This window comes from Colletotrichum truncatum, assembly GCF_014235925.2.
Source record: "Colletotrichum truncatum strain CMES1059 chromosome Unknown Contig_0011, whole genome shotgun sequence".
NCBI lineage: Eukaryota > Fungi > Ascomycota > Sordariomycetes > Glomerellales > Glomerellaceae > Colletotrichum > Colletotrichum truncatum.
Genome location: NW_027222408.1, coordinates 1,034,364 through 1,048,883, shown reverse-complemented (window position 1 = coordinate 1,048,883; position 14,520 = coordinate 1,034,364). Strand labels below are relative to the sequence as shown.

Genomic DNA, 14,520 nt, shown 5'->3' with positions numbered 1-14,520 from the left:
TTTAGCGACCCTAACGACTTACGACAACACCCATACATCACCGCTTCTTCGACTCCAGCTTCTCCGCCGGCTTGCCCTCGTCCGCCGCCGCAAACCACGCCGCAATGACGGTGACGGCCATAACACCGACGACGACCTGCGAGCTCGTGTTCGTGCTGGGATAGACGTTCCAGGCCCACTCCTGCACCGCCCAGAGCAGATAGACGAGGTAGACGGGAAGGCCGCTGCGCCAGAGAAGGTACGGCGTAGACCAAGCTAGATAGGCGTAGAACTGGTAATGCAGAGACCTGGCGAAGAGCAAGCCCATTACGTTGGCCGAAAGGATTGTCGTGAGAACGTAGCGGGGCGTCACTCGGCTGGCTACCTGAGCCTCCTCCAGCTTCGCAAACGGCGACTTGCCCTTGAGCATGGCGGGCACGAGTGATGACAGCGGGCGCTGCGCAGGGTTGAGCCAGCGGGTCAAGATGAAGACCAGCAGAGCGGCTACGTGCAGGCCCAGCAGCGCGATAGAGAATGGCTTGCTGAGGAACGTTTCCTCGCCCACGAAGCGCCAGTTGACCGTCCACTTGAAGAAGAACTGCCGCGAGAGCTCGAATGCGCGACCGAGGTACCCCTTCGCGTTATTCGTAAAGAACGGCACGCCAATGAGGATTTGTAGTTGTGCCATGAGCCATGCCGCGCGCAGGCTGCCCTCGAAGCCTCGTCCGAGGAAGAGTATCACGCCCACGGCGGGCAGGACCAGCAAGAGTGACATCTTGATTCCCAAACCCCAGCTGTAGAGTATTGCGCCCGGCGTCCAGAGTCGCTTCTGGAAGAAGAAAATGGCTAGCCAGAGGAAGAATGTCGCGAAACAGTCGTTAAAGCAGCGCAGGACGAAGACGCTGTGGAGTCGTTTGGAGAGGATCAGGAGTGGGAAGATGTATGGCGGTACCTGTAAAGAGAGATGTCAGCTTTGTCTGTCGTTTAGGAGAAAACGACATACCTTTGCCTGCCAGTAGCAGGCCATGACTACAGCTAGAGTAGCAAGGTAGAGAATGGCAAACAGCTGTTGAGCCAGGAAAATGTTCTTCCCTTCGTCGGTGAGGTAGTAGAGCCCTGTGTAGGTGTAGACGTGAGCGGCAGGGTAGACGAGGGGTCCGGTGCCGCCTTTGATCTTAGTGTAGTCGCGCTCGCCCGTGACAAACTGAGCCACCTGCTCCATGTAGGCTACCCAGTCGATTTCGGTGTCTGCAAGGAATGTCAGTGTCTGGGGCCCTAGGTGCAGAGCAAGACGAAGCTAACATGGAACTTTCCATATGATCAGACCGCATAGGACAGCATCCAGTGCGAGGAGCAGCGGCGGGATGACCTTGGAGAGCGCATGGCGACCGTTTGCAATATCGAGGATCAGTCGCGTCGCTTGCACGTGAATTGGGGGTGCTGATTCGGCCATGGTGTAGCTACGCCAGCCGTGCCGTGGGATTGTCGGTCGTGAAGCTTGGTGATGGACAGGGGAGCTTCTGCAAGCTGTCGCGAACTGCAGGTACGCCGCACTGTGCGGCAACCTCGGGAATATCAATACGTACTGTTGAGTCAAAGGAGTCACGGCAGGCACAACTACAACTGTCTTGGTTTTGGAAGCAACCTTTTTTTTCCTTTCTCATGTTTTAATGTCAAAAAGTAGTTTTCACTGAATCATCTCATAGTATAAGGAATTATCACAGAAAATAATTACAACTTGCTAGGCCGGTCCCAAGAGAAAACCCTGGGCTCATTTGCCAGGTTCTCTCCCTTCTCTGATCTGATCTGGTTCACCAGCTCAACAACCTTCTCGGAGCAACCATATGAGCCCTGGTATCCCCATCCAGCATGGCCATAATTGTGAACAATGGGAGTACCGTCCGCAAAAGTCTTCTGGTCAATCTCAATCCTGACACCGTCCTCGCGGTACGGCCTTAGTCCGACACCATGACGGATGATGCTCAGAGCCTCGGGGCCCTTACCACCCGTCAACTTCGGGGACAGCTCAATGCAGCGCTTCATAATCCTGATGGCGATGTTGGGGTCGGGGTTGGGGTCCCAGTTATCCTTGTCATAAGTACCTCCCAGGATCGTGCCACCGCCGCCCGCCCGCGTCATCATGTAGCACACTTCCGTCGGCCCGTCGTCGGTACCGGAAATAGTGGCCATAGGCTCGATCTCGTTCCGTACCACAACAATCTGCCCGCGGGCCGGGCGGACGGTCAAATCCTCGACGCCGCCCAACTTGCGCGCCAACAGGCCGGAGGCATTAATGATAATGTCAGCCGGGTTGCCTGTGTGATGCAGGTTCTTGGCTTCATGGATATGCGACAGAACGGCACGCTTGAAAACGACACCGTTCTTGCGGCACTGTCCGACGAGCCAGGGGAGGTAGAGCGCCGTGTTGATGCAGACAGAAGTGAACTCGCAGCCCGAGTGGGCGTTTTCAGGCAACTCGTCCTGACGCAGTTCGCGGTAATCGGGCATCAAATCGCGGTACCACGGGTCGACGGAGTAGAGGGCATCGTAGGGGTTGCCGCCAGCCTCAATATCTTTCTTGCGGCGGTACACCAAACTCTCTGTGATACGTTAATCAACTGGCTATGAGTGTTTAGTGAGAACAACTGACTCTGGAAGTGAATGCCAGCTTCAGGCACTTCGGCGGCCAGGCGCTTGATCTCGGGCCATGTTCTTCTCTCCCATCTGCTGTCAGTAGCTGGTGCCATGCTTGAGCGTACTGGTTAGTTTCAGTCGTTTCATGTTCTAATGAAGAAGATCTCACGGTAGAACGTTGGCGCCAGCCCAGGGCGAGGTGTATTCGATGTCATAGTCACCGGGCATGTGCTTCGAAATGACAGTGACGGAGTTGGCCTTGCTCTTGGACAACAGCAGAGCGGTGGTGAGGCCCGACACACCGGCGCTGGACATGGTTAGCGACCCGATTCACAAACACGTTTAAAGTTTACTTACCCAAGTACAACAATGTGGTTCGTCATCTTGTTATCGTTACAAGGGCACTTGCTTAGCCGTCAAATTGAGTTGTTATATTCGGAGACTTCTTTCGGTCGTGACAGGTCGACCTCTTATATGATAAGAATCGCTGTATGAGAGTCGTCAGAAAGGTTATCGAAACAAGAGCTGTCTCCGAGGCAAGACGTAATGGAAGTCGGCTTTAATCAACAAGGATCGGGTCTGACCGCTTGGGTTTGGATGAGGTCGGACAACCTTTAAATGCACCAACAACCATCTGATTGGGACAAACACTAGCTACGCCTTTGCGTGATTTGCTGCATGAAGAATCGTGCCATGGCTGCTGGGGTTGGTCACGCACACCAGTTTTGAGGCTGGGGGGCGTTCTTCCCGCGGACAAGCGCCCCCGCGGTACCGGGGCGAAAACCGGCGCGGGGCCCCAACGGCATTGGGTTTGACTCACCCCGGCCATTGCGGAAATCGGCCGCAGGAGCCGACAAAGACCGCCATGTTTGCTTTTTATGAGGCGATTGGCAACGCCTTTCGGTGACAGGAACGGGGCTTATCGTGCTGAGGTGTTTTCGTCACCGAAAAGCGTGTGGGATGTTTCTCACCGGGGCTGTCAAGATGAGGTCATTGGGTAAGGTAAGATGTGCAACGCTAATCAATTTCCTGAGCCTCAATCTCCCACATCAGCGGACTGACTTAACGCCGGCCAGGGTAGCACATGGTTTGCGGCGGCAGTCATTCCTTGGGGGGTTACAGGTGGTGCCGGGGTACACCGTCGGATCTTGGCCAATTGCCCAACTAAGAAGTTCTCTTGTTGCCAAATGGAAAACCGCTAGATTCTGGCACTACATGCCGAAGTTGGAACCCAATCTGGAAAATCGATTTGATGCCAGGCCATGTCTTTTCCCCCGTCAATGAGTTTTTTTTTTTTTTTTTTTTTTTTTTGGCATAATTTGATGCATTTTCATTCACCCCCATGCCAATACCGTCTTTGCCAGCATCGCGTCATCGTGACTTGGAGGTATTGGTAAAAATGAGTGCTCGTTCAATCAGATATCAACTGTCAGCACCACGATTAGAAGCTAAGGTCTAGTGCTCGTTCAATCAGATATCAACTGTCAGCACCACGATTAGAAGCTAAGGTCTAGTTGCAGACAGCAGACAATTTCAGGTGGATAGGAGAGTACATCATGAGTAGTTCCGCCATATCACATCATACACGACATGTGCAGTCAAGGAATGACACTACCACGAACAACTGTCAAAGGGCGGACATTTGTGGTAAATATATGCTTTGGTATTGCAATGTGGTATCTAGTGCCGAACGCGCTCAGCGTCCAATTGGCAGTTCCTTGTTGACATTTTTTTTTCTTATAATTTTATTCCCCAAACCTTCAAGTCTAGATGTTGTTTACTCAGAAGCGGCCGCGGGCGCGGGCTCTTCCTTGTCCGGGGAAGGGAACTCCTCAGCAAGCTTGGCAACAGCCTGAGTAAGTGCGTTGGGGTTGGCACCGACGATCTCTTGAGCCTTCTGGCCGTGCTTGAAAATGATGAAGGTGGGCATGGCGCGAATGCCAAGCTCCTGGCTCACCTCGGGGATCTCGTCGACATCAAGCTTGACGAAGTGAAGTTTTTTGTTGTCCTTGTGGTTGGAAAGGCTGAAAACATTAATGCGTCAGCCAAATGGCTTCATGAATCTGGGATTTTGCCAAGGATGAACTGGCAGGACGCCTTACTTGACAAGAATAGGAGCGATGGCCTTGCAGGGACCGCACCAGGTAGCAAAGGCATCAAGGATGACGGCGGGCTTGGTCTTGTCCTCGAGGAGGGCGTCGAACTCGGCCTTGCTGTATAGGCAAAATGCGTTAGCAAGTGTGAACAGAAGGCCGAATTTCTCGGATGCAATGCGGACAATGCCGCCCGCTGATAGTTTCAAGCTGAGGGAGAGCTAAACCTACCTGGTGAGGTTGTGGACAACCATGTTGGGCGAAGATGCGTGGAAGTTCCTGTAGGTAGAAGGAATTGAAGATTTCGCGATGCGTTGTACGGGTCTGAAGAGTCTGAGAGACATGTGGGATGGAAGGAGGGGCACTCGGCGGTGACGCGGGAGGAAATCAGACTAAATAGTACGGAGGGGAAGGGGGAGAAACAGCTTAGAGGCTGAGAGGTGTGGTTGGGTAGGCAAAGGGCGTCTGAACTGCCAGAATTCGCTCGGAAGGCTCAATGTGGATGTCGTAAAGTAGCTGCCCGCAGCACAGAATCAGTGAGTGACATGGGCTTTGCTAGTAAATTCCTTTCTTGATTTGTCAGGGCTCCAGGGTGTCGATGACGCGAGAATACCAACCTTTTGGGCCAGCAAGCCACACAGGGTACCTGCCGTCTGCGCGAAATTACTGCAGAAATCTTTGTACCACATGTGCCCCTTGCCCCAGGCTTGGGCCTCATCACTGTATCCACTATTTCCCTCAACGGCTCTCGGTGATCCATCGCGGAGCTCGGGCTTCCCGTTGATTTCACATCTTCAAATGCCGACTGACTTGGCATCTCAGTCATCACTCGCCTTGAGTAAGCTCATCTCGGACTTTCGATATCAATGTGGCAATACATCGGTAATATCTTAGATTAGAAGTCATCAAATGCGATCATTCCAAATTATTCACTGCGCCTGCGTCTAGCCGGTTCACGTAGGACTGAGAACGTATGCCGTTTATCCAATCAGCATCGCCGCCCCAACCAACAAGATACGAATCCAAAAATACACCACGCGCCCCGAACCAACATACCTAGGTACTGTGCCCGAAAAACTGTATTAAGTCCTATTATTCCCTGCCAGTAGCTTGGCCGTCGACTCTTGGTATCCCAGCTTAGTCGCAATGTCCAGCGGAGAGGCTGTAGCACAGCTGGTTCCCATCGTCTTCTCAACCATAGCCCACTGAGCAGCGAATTCCTTGCCAATGGCTTCGGGTAACAATTCTCTAGACTCCCCCAGCCGTAAATTTCTTAGTATGAAGTCTAGGGCCTCCACATTACCAGATACAGTAACAGCGCGAAGGAGTAACATGCGTGGTAGCTTCGATGAGTCCAAACTGCCTTCAGCCTCACATATATGCTGGATCATAGCTTTGCATCCCCAAAGACATGCCAATGCGAGATATTCCAGTAATTCCCATGTCCCGGTGTGGTTCTGCAATTCGAAACGACTTTTCACCAGAAAAAGTGCAAGTTGTTCATCCATTGCAATTGCATAGCACACTGCTTGGTGGAATCTTGCAGCTGGAAGTCGCGCATTCTTAGCCGACATCAGCTTGAGGAATACTTCGTTCGTATGTTGATCCTCTCCGAGAAACGGTTTAATGGGGAATGGATTAGACAGCCTTCGATTGCCAGATGACAGAACTCGCTTGATTGTCCCGAGTAAGTGCTCTCCCAGCTCGGCGCCCAGTTGTGTGTCGAAAAATATCAACAAAGCCTCGTTTAGATGCCTCGTCGAATATTCCAGCAGAGAGAGCAGTGTTTGGACACCCTCGACGTCACCGAATGTTGCACGTGATGACAGCGCCTTTCCATCGTCGTCTTTGGCACCATCTTGGATAAGTGCTTCAATGTTTTCCTTGGAGCAACCGAGCATCGTGGCATTCAGCAAGCCAGGTGACAAATCAAAACCTTCCGGATCTGTCACGCCGGTGTCCAGCAGAACCCTTCTAGTGAAAGCTTTTCCTTTCTCACCAGCCAATCTTAACGCTTCTTTGAGGTTCTGCAGTCTATCTTCTTTGCTCCTACGGTCTTCAGCGGCTAGCAGGATTTGCATTGAAGCTGGCCGATCACATCCCGCAGTTGTGCATATAGCTCTTGCCAGGCATCCTGCATTTTTGCTCAGCAAAAACTTCAGTTTTTCTTTGCTTCCGAAGATGGCGGCTGACTGTAGAAGAGTCCAGCTGAGTCTGCTTTTCGAAAATGGCATCAAGTATTCTTGCTTAAGATCAACCCCCGTGTCAACCAAGAGTCTGACAATGTCCATCTCATAAGCACCCTGCAAAGCTATACCCAACTGAAAACATGAGTTGTCAAAGTTAGTTAACAACCATCTGACGACAGCGACTTCTTGCGCGAACGACGCCGCGACCAAACAGTCAAAGTCCTTATTATCCCGCGATGTGACGACACAGGATTCCGAGTCCAGCAAGCCTCTCATCGTAACATAGTGGCCGTTGTTAGCTGCAAAATGCAGCGGATATTGACAAAAGGTCGTAAAGTCCCGCATTGACTCGGTATCCCATTTACCTTTGAGAATATAAGTTGTGCCTGCCAACATAAACCACCACGTTTGAAAGCCTGGCTTGGACGAGTTGCAAAGAATTGCGATCCGTTGGCGCAATGCGGCGTCCATTTGGGATCCATCTTCCTGCTTTTGAGTATGATCTGCCCAACTTTTAGTGGCGTACGCATAAAAGTCTGCTGCCGCGGGCGGTAGCGATTTCAACAGCTTTCTGTTGGAAGCGTATACAGTATCCGCAGTGGGAGTCTCTCCCCTGCTTGGCCATCCCTTCAGAAGCAGGAAGTTGACCGTCGACCAAGCCATCGTTGAGTGACATTCCGAAATAGTAAGGCAGTGCTGCCAAGCCGTAGACCTAGTAGCCGCAGTTTGCAGCAAAAAGTCTCGAGCGGTTTGGTGTACTAGATGAACAGAGGAGTTTATGACCCTTACAAAGAAGCCTCCGAGACTCTTCACCGTGTATTCCATATTAGGCTCCATATCATCTAGAAGGTCCTGGACAGTCTGGTGTTGTGAACTGATGCTGGTGGCCATGTTGAGCTCATCGAGTGTAAGTGGTCGGGTCGCTGCAAGAATTACTCGTAGCATTTTAGTCGAGGCTTGTAAGTCTGTGACACCCGATAGGGCAGTTTCGTATAGTTGATCCAGGTCGGCTGGAACAACTTTGAGCGTGGCCTTGACGGCACTGAGTTTTCGCGATGGGAGATGAGAAATTGTTTCAAGCACCAATGATGCCCAGAGAAATGTGCGGTCAGCCCCTTTAGCGAGAGATGCTTCAAGAATAGAACAAGCTTCTCGTGAAATTGTACCTTCCGTCTTCAGCTTCTCAACCTTGACCTTGACCATGGTTTCAATGTCCTTGGATAGAGAGGATGCCTCATCTTCCCCTCGCAGACGGACACAGCTAAGGTAACGGAAGCGACTCTCAATACTCGCCCAAGGTCGGCTTGTCACTATAATCTTGAGACGACCGAGCAACTTTCGGCTACCAACCATCTGGGGAAACGTGTTGACTAGGAGGTCGATTAGCCGGTTCCTTGAACCTTCGCTACACTCATCCAATGCGTCAATGACGCAAATGATCTGCTTCGATGGTAGAGAGTCCGATGTTTTACATAGAGTTTCCCACAACGATTCGATGTTCTGAGTAAAATGGGTGGCATTGTTGGAAGAGTAGGTGCCCATGGCGACCTTGATCGCCTTAGGATGCGTTTTGAAGATTTGGTGCAGAATGGAACAAAGAGCCTGGTGGGAATGTTGCCGATCATCCTCGCCGGCCTTGAAGAAGAAATGACAGATGCTTGTTTCAGGAAACTTTTTAGACAAGACGTCCACAAGAAAGCTTGATAGAACGGATTTGCCGCAGCCTGGATTCGCCGTTACCCAGAGAAGAGAAGATGAAGACTCTTTCAACCATTTAGTAAATTTTTTATGTTCAAGAAACCACTGGCAAGTTCCCTTTACAGGATTCTCGATGCTTAACCTGTGGCTTTCGTAGGAGCCCCCAGCGGCAGATAAGAGTTTGAGGCAATCTGAAAAAACAAATCAGCCATGTGTCTTGTTGAACTGACGAAAAAACATACCCATTTCGTTTTTCGAGAGCTTATGCACAGTCGTGTATTCTTTCGTCTGAATCTCTAACATCTCCTTGGAACACGCCGAAACATCACGAGCCGTGGTCGTATCTCGCAAATATGTCCCCGTTTTCATGGCGACATCACCCATCATCTTGTAGTTCCCCAAATCGACCACCCCAATACCAGGAGCGCTGAAACGAAAAAGACGGCTATCTTCCGCCAAATGCTTATGAGTCCGATGAAATCTGATCCAAGTCCCTTCCGTTGCTGTGACAAGTCTGGTCATAGATCGGGCAAGCTTAACGACGTGCCCACCTAGTGGCTCGTTCGGTTTCGTTCCTGTGCCGATACTAATAAGAAAGACGTCGCGGCCCGGCCAGAGGTCTGCGGCTTCATTATGAACCTCGAATATGGGGTTGTTGCTTTTGAAGGCGCCGTCGACGTATCCTTCATTTCCGCGACGGTACTCTTTAAAGTAGGTACTTGCAGCGGAGGTGGCTCGTAACGCCTCCCACATCTCGAAGGAAGACGAATGTGTGTCTAGCTGTTGTTTGTTTACGTATGATCGGAGAAGAAGCAGTTCATTGTCCTCGGCGCGGACTGTTGTTACGAAGCTGTCAGGCCATATGAGTCAGAAACTCTGTTCGAAATCGGGACATATCAGTACTTCATGACCTACACTTTGCACGAGGACGCTCGTTGTGGATCTTGAAGCATGGAGTTTCGAGATCCTGTTCGTTCTTTGATGATTTGCATAACCAGCTCTTCCATCTTGGCCGAGTCGTATCGCTCCTTGGCAGAGATGAGATCGAGACCGCGATTAAAGACATCACATTTCCAGCGCTTGGGCTTAAATATTGTTTTTGCAAGCTTTAAGTAGACCTCATAGCACTCATCGACCGACATCCTGAGGCAACCGAGCATGAGAGCTATGATGCTGTGAGAAATTTTAGAGAGAACTGTTATTCCAGATTTGTGCACTATTACTTACCCACCCGTACTGGTTCCTCCTATTAGATCGAAGACCTGCCATGGTTGGAGGTGGTCTTTTAATTTACGGTCAACATTGACCTGACGCATGACCTCCTTAAGAATAAGAATGGAAGAAACCCCTCGTATACCGCCTCCATCTGTTCCCAACAGAATTAGCTATGACGTTTGTGAAACTGGGCTTGTAACATTTACCGAGGGACAAGAGGCGAACAGGACGGTTCTCGTCCATGTCCGAATACTGATAGCGACGATATCAAAAGCTATAATAGTAATGGACTCTCAAAAAATCATGCATTTTACGTTATAATCGAGAGTTAGCAGTCGAGCAGAACATTAGAGGAGGGAGAATGGAGGGTGGCCTCGTTCATACATGGGCATGGGAGCCCTCTGAGGGGTATCTTAGGTAGTAGGATCGACCCATACCTCTCGACTGGAAAAAGTCCCTGGCCAGAGTTACTAATTTTGTAGACGTCACCAACATATCGTTGCATAGGCGGACATTTTAAGAGTGCGCAGCGAACCGCTACCGCATGATGGTCGATCATCCCCGGGGTTAGGGATAAATTAATGGACGAATTGAAAGACAACGGATCTGTTGGTCGCTACTCGGGTCTCCAGAAACCAGCCATTTCAGCTATTGTACTGGGTCTCGTCGCCCTGTTGGTTGGTGGGGTGTCTGCAGGTAGGGCGCAAATAGGCAACATTGTTAAGCGCTGAGCCACTCCAGCGCTTAACAATGTTGCCGATTCCAGTCAGTGGGCTGAATATTCCCACAAAACTTTATGCAGGATCTGAGAGCAATTGAAGCTGAAGGAAGGAAGCTTTTTTACATTTACTTGAATTTCACGTGTAGTACGTGGGCCCATTCGAAAGAAGAGCGTACATAGAAAGAGCGTTGCCACAACCCAGAGCCGATATCTTCACAGTCCCCCTTCACGAGTATCACATACACATACTCGCTGTAATCCATCAACTTTCTGACCCTTGGTAAAGACCATGAATGTCTGCTGGTAGAGTTGACCTCTATGATAAGTCATCATAGGACCACTTCGCCACTTCTCACTTCTTAAGGGCGAAACACCGCTCAATGTTGTCAGCATTGTTGCCCCACCATTTTACCATGACAGCTCCTGTAGTGCCAAGGAAGATGAAAATGAACAGCAAATTAGCGTTGAACCCGGTATCCAAAGCAGCGCCGCTGATGTATGCCCACTTGTTCCAGAACTTGCGCCTGTATCGATACAGGTAGAAGTTGAAGAAGGTACCGACGAGGAAGGTTGTGAATGGTCCAGTACTGAGGTTACCATGGAAGGTTGCGGCGCTAGCAAAGAAGATGGTAGAGTTCCAAAGATCGAATCGAGCTCTTGGGAACTTCTTATGCAGGAGCCAAATGATGATAGGGGCTATCGCGCCAGCGGGAAATCCATACAATACTGGCTTGAAAAAGGACGACGCGAAAAGCTTCTTTGGCCCCACAAGAGCATATTGGATGCCAGCGGTGTTGTAGCTCTTGAATTCTTGACCAGTCCATTGGCCTTGAGGATCCGGAATACGGCCGCTGACGTAGTCGAATTTGGAGGCAATAACCCATCGCATGACGCCGTAGTTGATAGGGATTGCAAACATGTTGGCCAAAATCTGGATGCCAATCACATCACGAGGTGGCAAGTGCAAGTAGTGACCAATCTAAGTTTCGGTCAATATTGTTCAGTACCCGCATTTGTTCAAGAGTGAGCCGACCTTTTGATCCTCGAGCACGGTACGGGCATCGTACCATACGTTGCCAGATATAATACGGTAGGCAAGCTGACCGAGGGGATGCCGAGAAGACCCAGGTGCATCAATCATATCTGAAATACATATTAGAACAGCTTAGGGTTTTGAACACAGCAATATATACTTACATCCATAGATGAGCTCGTTAAAGAAACCAACTTTGATGGAGTATCCCGACATCGCATAAACCAAACTCATCGGCAACATAGCGGCAGCACCAAAGCCCAATGCCACAAAGTAGGTCCATGTCGGCATCCAAATAGACTTCGTTGCAACGATGACCAACAAGATGCCGATTGGTATGGCAGCCAGAAGGCCCCATTCCCTATTAGCTTGTAAGTAAACTATTGTCAATACCTTCGCAGAAGACCTTACCATAGAGTGAGTCCGGGATACTGCTGAATAATACGGCTATTGAAATTAGAAACCTGTCTTGTTCTGGTGTTACAGACCCAACTTACCTAAGACGATCTTGGTGGAATTCTCCTTGATCTTTTCTTGCTTTCCAGATTTTGCGGATTTTCGGGCCAAGAAACAATCCGCACCAGACAAATGAGGATATGTACGATGCGTACCACTTTTCAAGCCTGGATTAGCAAAGATGCCTGCAAAAGATAGGGGGAGGTGGTTTATGTGAATTCCCTACCATGAAGATCTCCCAAGTGTACTGGGCTCCTGAGTACGCCAGACCGACTTCATGATACCTTGTCTCGTTGACGTGTTGAATTCCACTTGAGTCCGTGTAAACTGGGAGAATTATTAGAAGAATTGCAGAGCCAACAATGGTAAGCTTACTCAATGATTCAAAGGGGTAGGCTGATCCATTCTTTTGGAAGACACCATTTGACATGATATTGTACGTTGGTGATCCCCACAAGTTCCCAAAATAAGCTACCGGGATAAGGATCCAAGTCTTCGAAGCCGTTAGTACATCTTTATGGTTCTGAAAACGAAACTTACCGTGATCACAAAGCCGACAAAGATGGTTACTTGAACACTGTATGGGTAGGTAATGACAGTTGAAGTGATATTAGACCAGTTCAGTGTGATGTTGAGCAGCCCGATACCGCCTCGACCGGCGCCGAGGAAGTTGACTGTGTGGTTGCGGCTAGCGAACCAACACAAGGGTGCAAGGGCCGCGACGAAGGGGAAGAGGTACTCTGGCAGAAACTGCCAAAGGAATGTACCGAGAAGAATCCACCAAAATACCTTAGGTACAAGTTAGTTTCAATGTCGATGGTGTTGCCTGCTTGTCTTACCTTCATCTGCTTCTTGGAAACGCTTCTGTGAAGCTCAGTTTTGCCTTGCATGCTTCTATAAAGGGTGACCTGTTGCAGGGAAAGAGGGAATATGAACTCAGGATCATCGATCAAGATTTTTCGAACTGTTATTAGTCAGAATTGAAGAACAAGGTTGTTCTCTGGAAGCACCTACCCATGGCAGCAAAAGCAAACCCAAGCAGTGCAGCACCCTAAGCAATTATTTAGTCTGTATCATAGCTATTCAACTAGGTGGTTGACTTTACCCATCCAAAGAACAGTGCTATGGCTGGGTTCATAGTGATGCCGTAATACAGTGCCGCATTGGTAGGCAAAAAAGCTCGAGCAAGTTAGCCTGGTTGAAATTGTAAGTGATTGAAACATAATTACTCACTTGCCCACTGGCCCTGGCTACCGGCATTAGCCGCGATACCAATGATCGCATGCTCCTTGATTGAGAACGGTCCTGGGTTCAGAGAAAAGGAGAATCTCCCGAGAGGCACCGTATAATCCGGTAAAGTCCGAGCAAGCAGCCTACCAAGAGGAGCTGAGGCTAGGATGACGAAAAATACAGGGAAGGGTGCCGTGGTTGTTCTGAAGCTGTTGTTTCCTTAGTATTGGGAAATAGGTGATGATGGGGGTTAAACAAAAGAATTTCTTACTATGACAACTGAGATACAATGCTACCTATCGCGCAAAAAATGGCAGAGAGAAGAATTGATCGGAAGGTAATGACAGGGAGAGAAGGGTCATCCTCGAAACTGACAACAGTTCGAACAAGCTCAGGTATGTTGGCAAACTCCTCAGACTTGAAGTCGTATTCTGGCTCCGACTCATCGGAAGAGGCCCGCTTCGCTCCATCCGGAATGTCGTCGCTGAATCCGCCAATAAGAACCTTCTCTGTCGTCTCAAAAACAGGATCAATGACTACATTTGGCGCAGTCGTCTCTTTTGAGTCACCTAGAGCAGTCTTCTCATCACGTAATTGAGACATCGTGGACACTCGCAGTCTGGAAACTCTGGGAAAGATACCATGCTTGACAACACGATTTCCCCGCGAATATAAGGGATCAAATCATGTCCATGGAGAATCTGTAAATCTTTGTGTAGCATGCCATTGCGGATCTTCGTGATGTGCTAACAAATAGTGCTGCGTTGCCGCCCTGATAACGCAGCCACGCAGCCTCTCTTTCGAGTTGGGTATAGCTTTATCATTGCATTGTGACAACAATGACAAGACTTCAATTGGTCAACAACCTGGCAGATTACCCCAGTAAAGTCCGGTCGAGCAAATCGAATAGGCTTTCTGAACAAGGAGTAGCGAGGTTGATGGTGTTTTGCGTCGCAGGTTCCCCGACTTCAGCTCCTAGTTTGGATAGCGCATGCTGCACGTCGTCCATCTTAACGTCGGCTAATATGACCCCTCCACGCTACCGTGCGGCATCGGAAATAAATGGAGCACTGAAGGATCTCCGTGCAGCAGTCGAAGCAAGCATTATTTGATGGCGTTATCAAGACGCAATGTGGGTGGAGTATGTCGTGAGTTCAAGTGTGGGATGGGACGTGGGTGAGCCCGATCAGTTTGCTAACAAATCATGATAAGAAGTCTGAGAGGAGTTCAGCATATCGGAACAACAGGACCATTATAGAATGACAGCCGGCT

At 49.8% G+C, this 14,520-nt stretch overlaps 4 protein-coding genes across 4 annotated transcripts; all 4 read right to left on the bottom strand.

The window, feature by feature from the left end:
• Window positions 1–37: 37 nt before the first annotated feature.
• On the bottom strand, window positions 38–2,996 carry CTRU02_214645 (uncharacterized protein; the record flags this gene model as incomplete). Its single annotated transcript, XM_036727835.1, has 7 exons — window positions 38–931; window positions 983–1,227; window positions 1,282–1,634; window positions 1,715–2,579; window positions 2,630–2,727; window positions 2,783–2,920; window positions 2,971–2,996. The coding sequence occupies 7 exons, from the start codon at window positions 2,994–2,996 to the stop codon at window positions 38–40; spliced, it is 2,619 nt and encodes an 872-aa protein (XP_036580364.1).
• A 1,394-nt stretch (window positions 2,997–4,390) lies between these two features.
• On the bottom strand, window positions 4,391–5,050 carry CTRU02_214644 (thioredoxin; the record flags this gene model as incomplete). The annotated part of the gene is made up of 3 exons (XM_036727834.1): window positions 4,391–4,637; window positions 4,716–4,826; window positions 4,938–5,050. The coding sequence occupies 3 exons, from the start codon at window positions 5,048–5,050 to the stop codon at window positions 4,391–4,393; spliced, it is 471 nt and encodes a 156-aa protein (XP_036580363.1).
• A 738-nt stretch (window positions 5,051–5,788) lies between these two features.
• CTRU02_214643 (ankyrin repeat protein) lies at window positions 5,789–10,051 on the bottom strand (the record flags this gene model as incomplete). Its single annotated transcript, XM_036727833.1, has 5 exons — window positions 5,789–8,784; window positions 8,836–9,443; window positions 9,509–9,766; window positions 9,821–9,959; window positions 10,015–10,051. 5 exons carry the CDS (start codon window positions 10,049–10,051, stop codon window positions 5,789–5,791), a joined length of 4,038 nt encoding a protein of 1,345 aa, XP_036580362.1.
• An 830-nt stretch (window positions 10,052–10,881) lies between these two features.
• On the bottom strand, window positions 10,882–13,851 carry CTRU02_214642 (OPT oligopeptide transporter; the record flags this gene model as incomplete). The annotated part of the gene is made up of 13 exons (XM_036727832.1): window positions 10,882–11,508; window positions 11,563–11,672; window positions 11,727–11,923; window positions 11,974–12,009; window positions 12,060–12,175; window positions 12,245–12,345; window positions 12,394–12,511; window positions 12,559–12,807; window positions 12,858–12,982; window positions 13,033–13,069; window positions 13,124–13,197; window positions 13,252–13,457; window positions 13,520–13,851. 13 exons carry the CDS (start codon window positions 13,849–13,851, stop codon window positions 10,882–10,884), a joined length of 2,328 nt encoding a protein of 775 aa, XP_036580361.1.
• Between the last annotated feature and the right edge of the window lie 669 nt (window positions 13,852–14,520).